The following is a 13,832-nucleotide window of genomic DNA, read 5'->3' as shown; positions in this document are numbered from 1 at the left end:
GAAAAAAAATTAATAGTATTAAAAAGATTACATATATGACAATCTCAGGTTTATTACCACGACTATGCAATTCTGAGTTTCAAAACCACACATACAGGATACACATCTACTGAGACAAAATAAATTCTACCTGGCTTCAGCTGGTTTATCATTTCACAATACAGCTAAAATACCTCGTTTTCATGGAGAGATTTATCTTTAATCCAGAGGTAAAGCCAAACTGTATAACTGTCAGTACTGGAGATTTGTGTGTGTAGGGATAAGTCCAAAGAGCTGCCTTACACTTACTCATGACCAAGAGTACCAGAGACAGAATTCCTTCAAAATATATAGGTCCTGTCTTTTCCCTCAGTTCTCCAGTTTCTACCGGTTTTGGAGATTTCTACCACATTAGCAGTGATAACCAAAAATATCAGAGGCATTCTTCACTGTTGCTCACAAACCTCAACTTTCACATGCCTGGGACTAGCAACAGAGCTTTGTTCCCTTTAGGACTTGCAATGCAAGACCCGCTTACTTCTTTTTTTAATACATTCTAATGGCAACTGTGTTGAACTAAGCCAGCTTTGTGAGCAGCCACCGAGTGATCCTGTCTGTGCAGGAGGCCACAAAGTAGCCATTTCAGAGAGGGAAAGAGTGCTGGCTCTGTGCTGTGATCCACCACTGCTGTGGCAGCCCTTCCCCAGGTGCTCTAGGGGAACAGGACACAGGAAATACTGTGTTCTTCACTATCACTCTTTCCACCCTCTATTCCTCATGCGTTTCTGGCATAAATTAATGTTGACATTGTCAGCATTAATTTACAATGTGCCGTGCAAGTTTTTTTCCCCCTCCATCATTTGAAACCCCCTTTAGGGGAGTTGAGGTGGCTGCAGCAAAAAGGCACCATGGGAGCACAGCTCTCTGAAAGGGCCATGGGGACTGGCACACAGCAGAGGAGCATTAAATCTCTCTGAGGGTGACCTTGCCTTCCATAGACATCTCAAACAGTTTTCCTAGGAGTTTAGTGGGCCAAGCCTTAAGCATGTTCTGCAGCGAAAGAAATCCCAATGCTCGAATGAATTATCAGGGAGAAACTTTATATACTCTAGCTTTGAAGAGTTTCTAGCCCCACACCTGGAAAAACTCTCTTTGGGAACAACTTAGCTTTTCATCTCTCTCCTGGCCAAGTGCATTACTCCAGATCTTGTCCTAGTCAACAGATAGTATCGAGCCTTCCCACTGAAACCATAGGTACATCAGTCCTCACATCCCACTATTTTACACATTGATTTAAAGAAGGTGATTAAGGGCATAATGCCATTTAAAAAATAATCTCTCATTATGTGTTTGGTGGGATAGCACAAAAAGAAAAAATTAAATAAGCTGACCACACTTTCAAACATTTTTAGTCCAAACACAAGAAAATAGTTGCAAGTCTTCCACAGATAACATAATATAAATAATGCATTGCTTCTGCAGGTCCTGCTATTAATAAGTAATGATTGTATGGCACCTTTCAAACACCAAACCCAGTTACACATATGAATTAAGTTCAGCTCCAGAAACCACTTTTAAACAAAGTAAATATTTTCTTCGCTTACACATAAGAAAAATGAAACAAAATGAGTAAATAAGGTTTTAAACAGTAATAAATGATGTAACATTCCTAAAAGCTTTGCAGTGTATCTAGCATCCAAACTGTCTTTATGCAATGTACCAAATGCTTGAAAAGGTTGCTAAACAGAAACTTAAAAATTAGCTGGTATCTGTGCTTTGTTCTATGAAACTGTAAAGAGTTCTGCTCCTAGGGTCAGCTTTTTTTAAAGATGTGCACTGAGTGGAAAAGTGAGACCATTTTAATCAGTTCCTGGGCCCTCTCAAACCAAATGATGGCTGCATCTGCTTTAAGTATAGCCACCAAAAGGAAAGTCAGGTCAGTTGTGTGTGTTCCTGAGCAGGCAGCGGAGAGTTATTCAGGCTCCACAGGCTCTTTTTAAAGTTACTCCTATCTTCGGATTAATTTCCTGTTGAACATAGGCAAATACCTCCTATAGCCTCTGTATCTTCAATATGTACAATGAGACTTACTAATTTAAATTGAAATTACCATCTCTCTCACATGTTTTGGCCATTACTCTTAATAGCAAAAACTCTGGCTTTAATTTATGCCAATATTTCCATGCTCAGCAGTGACTACAAATCAATCCTTCAAACTGCATTTGATTACAAACTTCTCTTTGCTCCGAAGCATTTGAAAGACAAACACAAAGGGATGAACAAGCCCATAGGACAACAGCTCATGGACACCATCATCCATGTTTGCAATTGCTCTCTAAACAAATGACATTAAGTAACAGATTTGTAAGATTAATTAATAAGAATTTAAGAATAATTAATAATTAATAACTGGCAAGGCTAGTTATAATTATATATAATATAATTAATAACTGGCAAGGCCAACTATAATTAATAATTAATAACTCGCAGGGCCACCAACCAACCCCACAAAGGCCAATGAGCAGGTATCAGAAGCCATTGCTGTCTGATGAGCATCATCCTAAGACAGAAAACAAACAATTACCAAGTGGGAGATGCATTTGCATAATCAGCAGATCCTAAATGACACACAGGCTTCAGCTTTTAAAAAAGACAACCAAATTCTCCTTACGCAAAGTTTTAACCTCTTCTTTCTTAAAATGAAAGGCCCACAGCCACTTCTAGGCAAGAACTCTTGCAGAGAGCATATTGAATCACAAATGTTCTTGAAGACCAAGAATTCCACTACAGTCTCAAAGCCTCCAAATGGAGAGGCATCAAAGAGGAAGAGTGCAATATGACCTATGCCTCTTTGCTAAAACACAGCCAGTTTTCTCAGAATCTTGTCTGAATCCTGGCAAACTAACTAGCCATCATCACTTCATAACAAACTTTAGCACAAGATGCTTCTAGTTGAGGTGCAAATTTAACACATCAATACTTCTTCAGAAAAACCTTGTAGTTTTCAGCTGTTAGAATAGCACACTACACTACCTAGGAAAGATTATATAGCTAGTAATTTCAATTTTAAAAAAACATCAACATTTTGGGGCTGGTGGCCTTAAACCCATGCTGACATAAAATCCTGTATTTCACAGGCCAGAAATACATTGTGTACAGGTCTGAAGAAGGCCGATATATTAGTGTCAACATAATTTTGTTGCTACTTAAATGCTATAAGATACTTCTTTGGAGTTACCAGAGTCTCAGGATGCTAATTTTACCATAACTGCAGTTGGCTTTTCAATTTCATAATCACATAATTTATATATGTAATGATATTACATATAATATAATTACATATAATATATAATCACTCCTTCACATCCCTTTACTGTAAGCCTATTTTGCAAAAAACAAAACACCCTCAACCAATCAAACATGCAAACAAAAAACAACCAACCACTGACTTGACCCTAGGATTATTGGAGTCAGGCCTACAGATACCTGAAATGCAGAATTTCTCCCCCAAGTCTGAGTGAGCATCTTCTTAGCCAGTAGAGATTAAATATAGAAAAAAATAAATTAATATTTTACAACATAAAACACTAAGCAATTTCTGAACCGGTGAGAAGGATTTGTTTAGTCAACTGAGGACGGGAACACTTAGCTCAGGGCTACTGCAGTTACAAATGTGGAAATAAAATGGATAATTATCTGCTCCAATCTGATCTTTTTGCATAATTCTATATTCTACATTGAAGTGCATTGAAATCAATAACTGTACCCCACCCTAAGAATCATCTAAGGTAAATCAGAGTGAGACCCAGAGAACTCCCTCTCATTTTGCTTCTGCTTAATAGTTTGCTAGTCACTGGTTAACTGAAGATTTAGGCACAGCCTTATTATCCAGCACCTGTCATGGCTTAAGGCATTACCTCCTCCTGGAAAAACCACCCCCAAACTGCCAAAACACAACGTATTTATCCTCCTGTCTACTTCAGTGAGAAGTCTTGCAGCTTCGTTAAGTAGCAAGGCAACAGCATTTTAAGCCACAGCTGTTTGCTAAATGGAAGTGTGTCCGAGTTTTTAAACACCTTGTTACATTCACGTTGAAAGGCAGAGTCTCTGCTGCACCATCAAGGTGGCAAATTCCTCAGGGAAATCAATTCTGGTTTCTCAATTAGCAAGCTAGTTTTCTATTGTTAAAACACTGGAGTAATACTGAGACTGTGCTGGACCATGAGAGCTGACAAGACCCCAAGGAGCTCAGCTGCCATCCAGGACTGTGCCTTCACCAGACTCATCTCCCTCTGACACAGCAGGAGGAATCCAGGCACAGAGGGGCATGGCAGTGGTACTGATGCCAGCTATGCCTTCTTTGGAATACCTAAACAAGGGTGAGATAGAAGGGCATTTGGGAAACTAGAAAAGAAGATGTTGCTGAGATTTTACATTTCCAAGGGAAAGAAATCCATTAGAATAAGGGAGGGAAGGATCATGCAGAGATCAAGCTTCTAGCAGAGTTCATCTGCCTGGTGTGATGAATTTCACAGGGAATTCAGCTATGCTTGACCATGCTGCATGTTCTCTGCTCATGTCACCTACAGGCAGGCAGAAGGGTTTGGGCTGCAAGTCAGCCTGCTGAGCATGAAGGCATGCAGCCTGTAGGAAATCTCTCCTTCCACTGGCACTTCCCCTTCAGGCTGTACAATGCACAGGAAAAGGTTATTTGTCTTTTGAGATACTGGAAATAAAGACTAGCTTCCTCAACCCCTGCTAACACAGATGGACATACCATTTCTAGTCCCTATTTTTCAGCAGCTCTAAGGCCACCCATGCTCTTTCAAGTCTGTAGTTTACAGTAAGATGCAAATAATTGTCCAAAAGAAATAGATTAACAAAAGTGAAAATCCACAGAGAAGCACTAAACTTCATAAGTAGGAAAAAAGGAGAAGTGGTAATACCTGGAGGGAAGCAACTTTCCTTTCCATACAAAAAAGATGAGGATTGCATCCTCAACAAGTTTGCAAATGATTTAAAACTGGATGAAGTGGCTGATAATACCAGATGGTTGTGTCACCTTTCAGAAATACTACCTCAACAGAATGGGACAGAGGAATGTCCTGAAGTTCAAAAGGGGAAATGCAAAGTAATGAGGAATAGCCTTGGGCACCAGCATATCCTAGTCATCTACCAGCTGGAAAGCAGCTTTTCCACGAAGGACCTTGAGATCCTGGTAACAACAAAGTGACCACAAGCCAGCAATGCACCCTTGTAGCCAAGAAGGCCACCAGGAGGAAGACTGCTTCCAGCAGGTCGAGGGAAGTGATCCTGCACCTCTACTCAGTGCTGGTGAGGCTGCTTCTGGAATGCTGCATCTCATCCAGGGCTTCCTGGCACAAGGAAGACACGGACTTACTGGAGCGAGTCCAGTACGAGGCCACAAAGATGATTAAGGGACTGGAGCATCTACTGTATGAGGAGAGGCTGGAAAACTGAGACTGTCTGGCCTGGAGAAGGGAAGGCTCAGAGGGATCTCATCCATTTGCACAAATACCTGATGGGTGGGAAGGAGGTTGAAGAAGTCAGACATTTCTCAGCAATGCCCATTGCCAGGGTAAGAGGCAAGGGGCACAAAATGAAAAAAAAACCCCAAAATCAGAGCAACACTCCAATACCAAACCAAAGAACACAACACCAATGTTCCATCTGAACACAACACAATTTTTATTTTTTTTTTACCATTTGAAGACTCAAATGCTGGCACAGGTAGACCAGAGAGGTTGCCTGACAACTTAGCTTATCTGTTTGAGCACTGAGGCTGGACTAGATGATATTAAGAATACTCTCTCAACCTGAGTGAAAGTGTTGTAATATGAGCATTTACTGTTTCCTAAACATGGTATTGATGTCTGGTTTTATAGGAGTAGTTTACAGAACACAAATACGCCACCAGGTTTTTTTACCTACTAGGACTCTTCACCAAAAACACCCTTATGATATCCAGAACTCTTTAATGTCCAAATACTTTTCCTTAGAATTGCTATTGGTTTATGAGCTACTTCATGGAAAATATTAATTAATAATTTCAAACTCATGGTTGGTGTTTTACCTCCTCACTCTTCTTGCCTCAGTACCCTGAAGATTATACAATCTAAATGAACTTATAACTGCAGAGCAGGTAGAAGAGTGACTGTATTTTTAATCCCTTTAAAATGCAAGCACTAGAAGTTGGCTGTCTTTTTTTTTTTAGACATTTGCAAAGCATCATTACCTCCACCTTTCAGCTGGGGACATGCACTCTGCCTGTGGTAGTTCACCAACAAAGTTAGATATAGAATTTTAAGGCTGCTGTTCCCAGCAAACCATTATCATCAACACATCCCTGATATGTAGGTGCTGTTGCCACAGGATTTAATTGCTTTTCTTGCTAACCTGCAGCCATACTTCCTTAGTGCTATTCTCTCACCAGTAAGCACACAAATTTACTCATATAACCCCTCATATAGGTTGGCTGATGCACTAAAGGTGCCCAGGTCACAGAAGTAAAATTCATGAGGTACCCATATAATTCGACTTCTTATTACTCTTATTCTCATTACAGTTTTGGGAGGGACAGAGACACTGCTGTGCACTGAGAAGCACCGGGGGATTTCGGCAGTGTCACTAAAGACCTAAGAGACTCGACGCTGCACGGAGGTCGTGGTGGCTTTCTACAGAGAGTGGCATGCTCCTGCCTGCAGATGGAGTCACGGTCCCAGGGAACACGCTCTCACACACTTCTTTTCCCCCAACTCGAGCAACAAACAATTGAAGGGACAGGGGGCTGCCCCTTTGTGTGCTTCCCTCCTCAAAAAGTAACTGTATGAATGAAGAATCGAGGGCCTGAAAGTGGAAGAATAAACAGATTCGTTCAAATATTTTCTAGTCTCTCTCTTTGCATTTATCCACCTCCCAAAACAAACACACAAAAAAACCAGGAAAAAAGCCACCAAAACAACAACAAAAACAAAAAAAACCCAACAAACAAACAAAAAACCCCTCAAAAGATCCAACCAAGTTTTTTGTATTAAAGAAGAAAGAGAGAAGATGAAGTGTTCCCAAAGGGAGGAGTACTTCTTCCATATTTCCTAAATGGAGGATTTTGCATGAGCCAGAATCAATAGAAGCAGGTGGAAGCCTGAACAGCAAGTATTCCCTGTCTAGCCAGAAAAGGTATGGATCTCCCACTTAGTCTTGTAAAGGTCATCAAGGCAGAGCATAAAAGGGAAAAATCAAGGTGACTGACTTTCAGAGAAGAGGTCCAAGGCCATAGACTTGTGCAAGATTCAAGAGGCTATTTTTGGGTTTTCTTGGAAATCTTTATTAAAGTTCGTAGGTTTTATTTATTCTAATATATTGAATGGCAGCTTATAAGAAAATGAATAAGCCTTCTTGATCTCAATAACCATTAATTTAGGTGGCCTCCCCCCCAAGGTGCCAAGAACAGTGTCCATCAGAAACAACACGTTTTAGTTGCCTTATGAAACCTACAAGAGCTGTATCATTTCAACTCAGAAGGGAAACACTTTATGCTTTCATTTTACATGGGGGAAAAAGGCAAAATCAAGAGCTTAAAAATCACTTGAGTAGCAAAGCAATTGGGAAGTGGGCCAAGAAGATACTCAAGAGCAGCCTTCCCAAGAGAAAACAGCATTGAAGAGAATACCACAATGAAGCTGAGATTAGGAAGAAACAGTGTGGAGCATCTTTCTGATCTTCTAGTGCAAAGAAAGAAAAAGTCTGCACAGTGAAATGGAGAAACTCTCCTATTGAGGGTTTGTCAGGCTTCTGTGATTCATACAAGCCTCCAGTCCCCACAGCTGTGATACCATGTCAGACATAATTACTTCTGCTGTCCACCTGGGTATGCTAATCAAGGAAGCTGGGTCAAGTGTGACACCACACCTACTTCTCTCTCTTCCACAGCACTTAACCAACTTATTAAAAATGTTGAGAACTCCTAAAACTCTTCACTGGAGAATATAAATATGAAGACTGCCATCCTTCATTGCTGACATTGTTGGAGACCTTCACAACACATGGGCTCTTATACCAAAGGTCCTGCTTTATACACTCAGCACCTCTGAGTTATCATGAAGTAATTAAGTCCAACAAGTTATTGGGAGCTAGATACTCCAGGTTCCAAAATAGGTAACAACTAAAAAAAAAAAACAAAACAAAAAAAACCCACTAAAACATCACCCAAACCCCACATCAATGAAGCTAAAAAGATGAAGATATTTTAGGTTGCAAGCAAAGTCAGAAGATTTCCAGCTTGGCAGCTCAAATGTTTTAGCTGGCTGAAGATTAGGGTCCCTCTCTGTTCTCCAAGTTACCTCCGAACTGTTGCCTCATCCAGTGTTTTACATCTCCCTGTTGCTCCTGTTTTATGTTTTCAACAGAGACACATCCCTCCACAGAATATTCTTCTCAGCTACATGAACATCTAAGCTTTATATACTTCCTCTGATTGACCATCCTATCTAACTCAAAGCTTCTAGCTTAATTTGATACTAAAAGTCATTAATTTCTACCAAAATCTTTCCCAGCTCTAAACTGCCATGCCATCAGGAACTTCCTGTAGCATGAAGACTTTTCTGACTAATGTCTTTCAAAATGGGTTGACTGTACTTCTCAAACTGACCTTCTCTGGCAAATTGCTCCTCTCCAGGCCCTATTAAAGTCTCCTATTAGCTCAGTGACACTGTCTCCAGCAAGGCTTCCCATACTATTGAGTGTCATAGTCTTTTCAGCTGCTCCCTGCACAACCGAGCCTCGGGTTTTTACTGGTGCAGTAAAGCCTTTTTAGAGACATAGTGGTAACACATGACTTTGTCATAGGGTTAGGAAATAAAAAAAAATTAAAGAAACTTCAAGGGCCTTTAGAGGTCTGTATTTGCAATATGTATTAAGGGATTGTACCTCCTCAGACCCCAGGCTGGGGCACCTATTCCACCAGGCACTTGGAAGGAAAGTATTTCCTTCATGGCTCTCATGTCAAAGCCAGGTAATTTTCAGGCTTTTCTCACCAGCACTTTAAGACGGGACCTCCACTCAAAATCCTGCTCTCAAAAGGGAGAAAGTCTGCTGAGGGAAAATGCTGTGCCAATACACAGAGGGTGGCAAAGTCACCAATGCAGAAAGGTTAGGTTACAGGCCAATACATTTCCTCGTGATAAGGTTAACAATACTGAAGATGAGAATGACTTATTTACAGGTGCAGGAATAAACAATTCTGCATGAATTAAGCGACTTTCGCATCTCTCTAAGCAAGGTCAAGCTTGCCATTCTATCGGCCCAAGGCTGCTTGCCGAGACCCCCTCACACCTCCACGATGAGCCCGAGCAGGAGACGGGCGCCAGGCGGGCAGAGCCAGGGCACCCAGAGCAGGGCAGCACTCCCTTAGCTCCGCGGATCTTTTCCCGAGGTTTGGGGGATGCTCCCGTCTTTGCCGTTCCGAGGGGGCGGCGGCGGGCGGCCGGCTGTCCCCGCGGGCTGCAGAGCGCTGTCAGTGCCGGGGCAGCCGCGCTCCCGCCGCTCCCGGAGCGCATTCCGCCCTGCATGGGCACGGAGCAAGGGCCGAAACCACTTCGCCAGCACACGCAACAGGCAGCGAGTTGAAGGATGTGTTTGCCCCGCTCTGTTGCGATATTGGAGCCTACTGGGACCATTCCGGCCCTAACTTAAGCTTTCCTTGCTTTTGTCCTTATCGCCGATAAGTGACTCTCAGCACGGTTTAGATGGAATCACGCTCAGCTCAAAGCAAAGGCTTTGATTCCTTTGCGTTTCGAAGTACCATAAAAACCGCCCCCAAATCAACCAAGCTCCCCTGGGAACACGCGCAGCAATCTGTGGCACTACTGTTTCTACTCCTCGAGGTTAAATATGCTGAATCACTAAAAATTAGATTATTAAAGCAAAATTTCAGGTAGGCCTTCAGCTACCAGCTTGCAAGTAAAGCTAACCAAAGAATTAGGAGGGGAGGGTAACACCCAAAAACTCAACAACAAACCAGAAGATTCCATCAATGCCACTTCAGAACTAACCAAGCTGGTTCGCTGTGTATTTGCATGGCTCAATTTGTGCTTGAGCACTGGCCCAAAGATATTATGTTTAGCAGCCAACTTTTCCCTTTTGCTTAATTAAAACCACAGTGTGGATAGCAATGTTTTAAAGAAAATGACATAGTGGAACAGCACATCCACCTGCACTTTCAAAGTCTCTTCAGTACTCTTCTAGATCACTGGTGAGCAAAAACTGCTGTCTGTTCCTTAATACCTCCCCATTCTAGAACCTTCTTCAGTTCAATATCCTACAAGACTTGCTACTTGAGTGGTGGCTTTCACTTGGGCCATTCTCATGGGGGTTTAGCTGGGGAATTGCTTGGTATTAATGCAGAAGATGTGAAAGAGGCTCTAGAGGAGTTATTTCACCCATTAATCTCAAACCAGTCAAATGTGTGAATGCTGGTGCTGTTAACCATTCAACTGCCAAAACAAGCTTTATGATGCCACAATTTTGATCCTAGACCTTCTTCACAAAGTATTTGTGAATGTTCCTCGCTACCAGGAAAGCACAGAGAGCAACTGCTGCAAAAATGGACAAACTCCATAGCAGTGTCAGGGAAAGAGCTAGAAAACAAAAATCAGGATAAAGATGACCCCATATAGTATGGTATTGTGGCTGAGCTTCCCTAACTATTCTTGCACACTCACTTCAAATGTGCCAGAGAAGAGAAAAACATGCACTTAGCTACCTCATTATGCCATTGTAACTCAATAGCCTGTGATAGTGTGCACAGTCCTAAACCAGTGGGTTTTTTAAGTTCTGAATTAGAGAACACATATTGGAAATAAAGGAGTCTGCCAATTCATTCTGGATTTAGAAGCTGAGTTTTCAGTTGTTACTACTCACCCATTTTAGTTCTACCACTTTTATTATATTTTTGATGACCATGTACTGAGCATCTAGAAAACTGGTACTTTTACCACTGACCTCAGGTCTGCACTTCCTACTTCTTCATTTGATTTTAAGTCAGTCACAGCAGAAGCATTGCTGATGGCGTCGCATTTGGATGCGAGCAAAAGAATCACACAAGGCACAAATACACAAGAAATTGGTTTAAAAATGGATTTTTTTGTAGTCTCACCTCTAGGGCAGAATCCGGAGTTATGTTAGTCTACTGAGGCCCCCACATAGCTCACGACTGCAGGTGCCTTGGAACCATATCTGTGACCCAACCACACACTGAGAAGCTGCCCAGGGCTAGTAGAAAATAGATGTTACTTTTACTAGTTGTTTATGCATTTTTCTCCACGTTTCCCCCTCCGACATGGCCAAACATCAGGTAATACCCGCACATTTTCCTTCAAGAAAAAAACTGAGCTTAGCTTACCTGTATCCTGGGGCTCACTAAGCAGTGGTCTGCAGTATGAAGGTCTGTGTATCATCAACCTTTCTTTTAGCTTCTTCCCTTCTCCTCTGCTCCTTTGATCTGGAAGAAAGGAGTAGCAACACTCACTGGTCAAACTGCGTGCTATGTGGTTCAGTCTCAGGTGGAATTCAGAGAACTTTTAACAATGTAAGTTAAGTGCAGGTGCTTCCAGAGCAAGCAGCAGCTGAGGCGTTTTACCCTTAATTGCAGTCATAGATCTAGGTAAGGTTTAGGGAAAGGAAGCTGGGTAGGTTTGGGAGTTTTGTTGGGGTTTTTTTTTGTGTTTTTTTGTTGGTTTTTTTTTTTTTTTTAACAGTTGAACACTAGCCCCTGAACACAGTTTGGGCAAGCAGAAGTGTGAGGCAACTCTTTGCATCTTCCCCACCACCACACTCAACAGTTCTGTTTATTTTTGTAGAACAGAAATAGTAATAACCCTTCCTGGGCGTTTGATGGAAACAGGCTGCAAAGGTATAGGATGAGTGTTAATGAGCTAAAATAACCGAATTTTGAATTTTGCTGTTAGCTTTCAGCTACCTTCCTGGCAGTCTGTATTAGTCTGCATCTTCATTCAGGGAAGTTCTCCTGGTCACCAGACTCTCTGCCTCCCCATGCATTAGAGTTTCCTTCTGAGGGAAACCAGGATTCATTTTAACACAGACTCAGGTGGCAGCCAGGCTGCTAACTCCCAGACCAAGACTTGCCAGTGCAGCTGATCAAAGGATTATTTTTTCCTCCCTTTGGTGGAACACCCCAACTATTTTTATTTTTTTATTCCCCCCTCAGTAGTGGGTGCTAGGGAAAACAGAGGATTAAACCCTGATGTTAAAATCCTACCAAGTACTTTTCTGTTCTACAGTATTTTTGTCAACTGAAAACCAGCATTCCTCTGGGGGCCCTGGGCTCCAACATCTCCAGACTTCTTACTAGGCATAAATTTAGAATTTCAGTTTCTTTTCAACTGTCCTGATAAAGCCATCAGTTCTGTCAGCTTGTCTTCTAGGCTCATACATCTTTCACTGACTATCACAGCTTTTTAGAAACCAGCTAGACTGGAGACAGAAGAGATCTATTCTGAAAAAAAGAATTTCCTCAAGAAGTATCTATAAGCAGAAATGGCTATCACTTCAACGTGAGATGAGAATGCTTGTATTTACCACTGACATAATGCCAGAAAAATCTTTTTCTACTATAAGTTCTTTTTTTTCAATCAGATTTTTCTAGCATATCTGAGTACACGTCCACAAATATTTTATTCAGTTATTTAGTACACTTAGGTCAGCAAGCAGTGTCTGAGAGCCTGAAAAGGAAAGAACTCACCCTTCTTTCACTTAAATTAACGGTCCTTCCCTGCATCCACTGTCATCAGCCAAACCTACATTTTAAGTCACATCTTTTAAAGGTAAGTAACACAGGGATTTATGAGCCCTGCTTCCCATGCTAAAACACCAAAAAAAAGTCCCCAGCCCTGAAGTAAACAGCTCCAGGCAGCAACACAACTATTGCACATTTGCCATAATTAGAAATTACTTAATGTGATTACCAATTAGTCATGAATTAGTGAAATCCTGGTCTCAATTCAATCAATGACAAAGTCCTCACTGATCTGCTCATAGTTAGGGTCTTGCTCACAGAGGCTGATTACTCCTGCTCTCATGTAGAAAAGCAAATTGTTCCAATGTTTGAGCCACTTTACTGCCCCCAACTGCTCTTCCCACTCCATTGCCAGAAATCCATTTTCCCATAACAGAGTCATCAGAATTAATCGCATACCTCCACCTTAGCCACTGCATTTTGCAGTCCAGGTGTTAAGACACTGTCAGGCAAACTCAGCTGCTCCTAATCCAGATGAAACGGCTGCTGGCCCATTTCTGATGCCCTGGCACCCCCCTCCTCTTTCTGCATTACCATTTTCCAGTTCAGATTTGAAATCTTATTTTAAGTTGGTGGTTGGGGTGTTTTTTTGTTTGTTTGTGTGGGTTTTTTTTTTGTTGTTGTTGTTGTTGTGGGTTTTTTTGTTGTTTTTTTTTGGGGGGTTTGTTTTTTTTTTTTCCCACTTTAAGAACATAAAACTTAGGGTGATACACTAGGCTTCTGCTGAGGACAGCCAGAGGAACACAGGTAACCTGCCAGAGCTTGAGTGCCACTTCACAGTTCTCCCCTCCCAAACCAATTCCATTTTATTGAGTCACTTTGCTGTTGACAAAGTTTCAGACTTGCAGCAGCACCAGGTTTTGTTCCAAAACTCCTTGAAATTAGCGGAAGATACCAGGCTTGGGGAGTTTTAAGCAGTAGACAACAAACACAAATTCTGCTAATCTTCAGTATGTTAGAAAGAGTTATTTAATTTAACCTAGATTTCTAGTTTACCTGCTGTCAAAAGAGAGAGTAAAGC

General features: G+C 41.6%; 1 protein-coding gene across 4 annotated transcripts in view; it reads right to left on the bottom strand.

Moving 5' to 3' along the window:
- Positions 1-11,533, bottom strand: part of ZNF827 (zinc finger protein 827) — a 112,369-nt gene extending 100,836 nt beyond the window's left edge. For all 4 annotated transcript variants that reach the window (XR_010743482.1, XR_010743483.1, XM_066318072.1 and 1 more), the window contains exon 1: positions 11,399-11,533. Coding sequence is in view for 2 of the 4 variants with exons in the window: in XM_066318072.1 (XP_066174169.1) it covers positions 11,399-11,453 (55 nt within the window). In the remaining 2 variants the exon portion in view is untranslated. The remainder of the gene's footprint in view (positions 1-11,398) is intronic.
- Between the last annotated feature and the right edge of the window lie 2,299 nt (positions 11,534-13,832).

This window comes from Sylvia atricapilla, chromosome 4 (assembly GCF_009819655.1).
Source record: "Sylvia atricapilla isolate bSylAtr1 chromosome 4, bSylAtr1.pri, whole genome shotgun sequence".
NCBI lineage: Eukaryota > Metazoa > Chordata > Aves > Passeriformes > Sylviidae > Sylvia > Sylvia atricapilla.
This window is presented reverse-complemented; position numbering and strand designations above follow the sequence as displayed.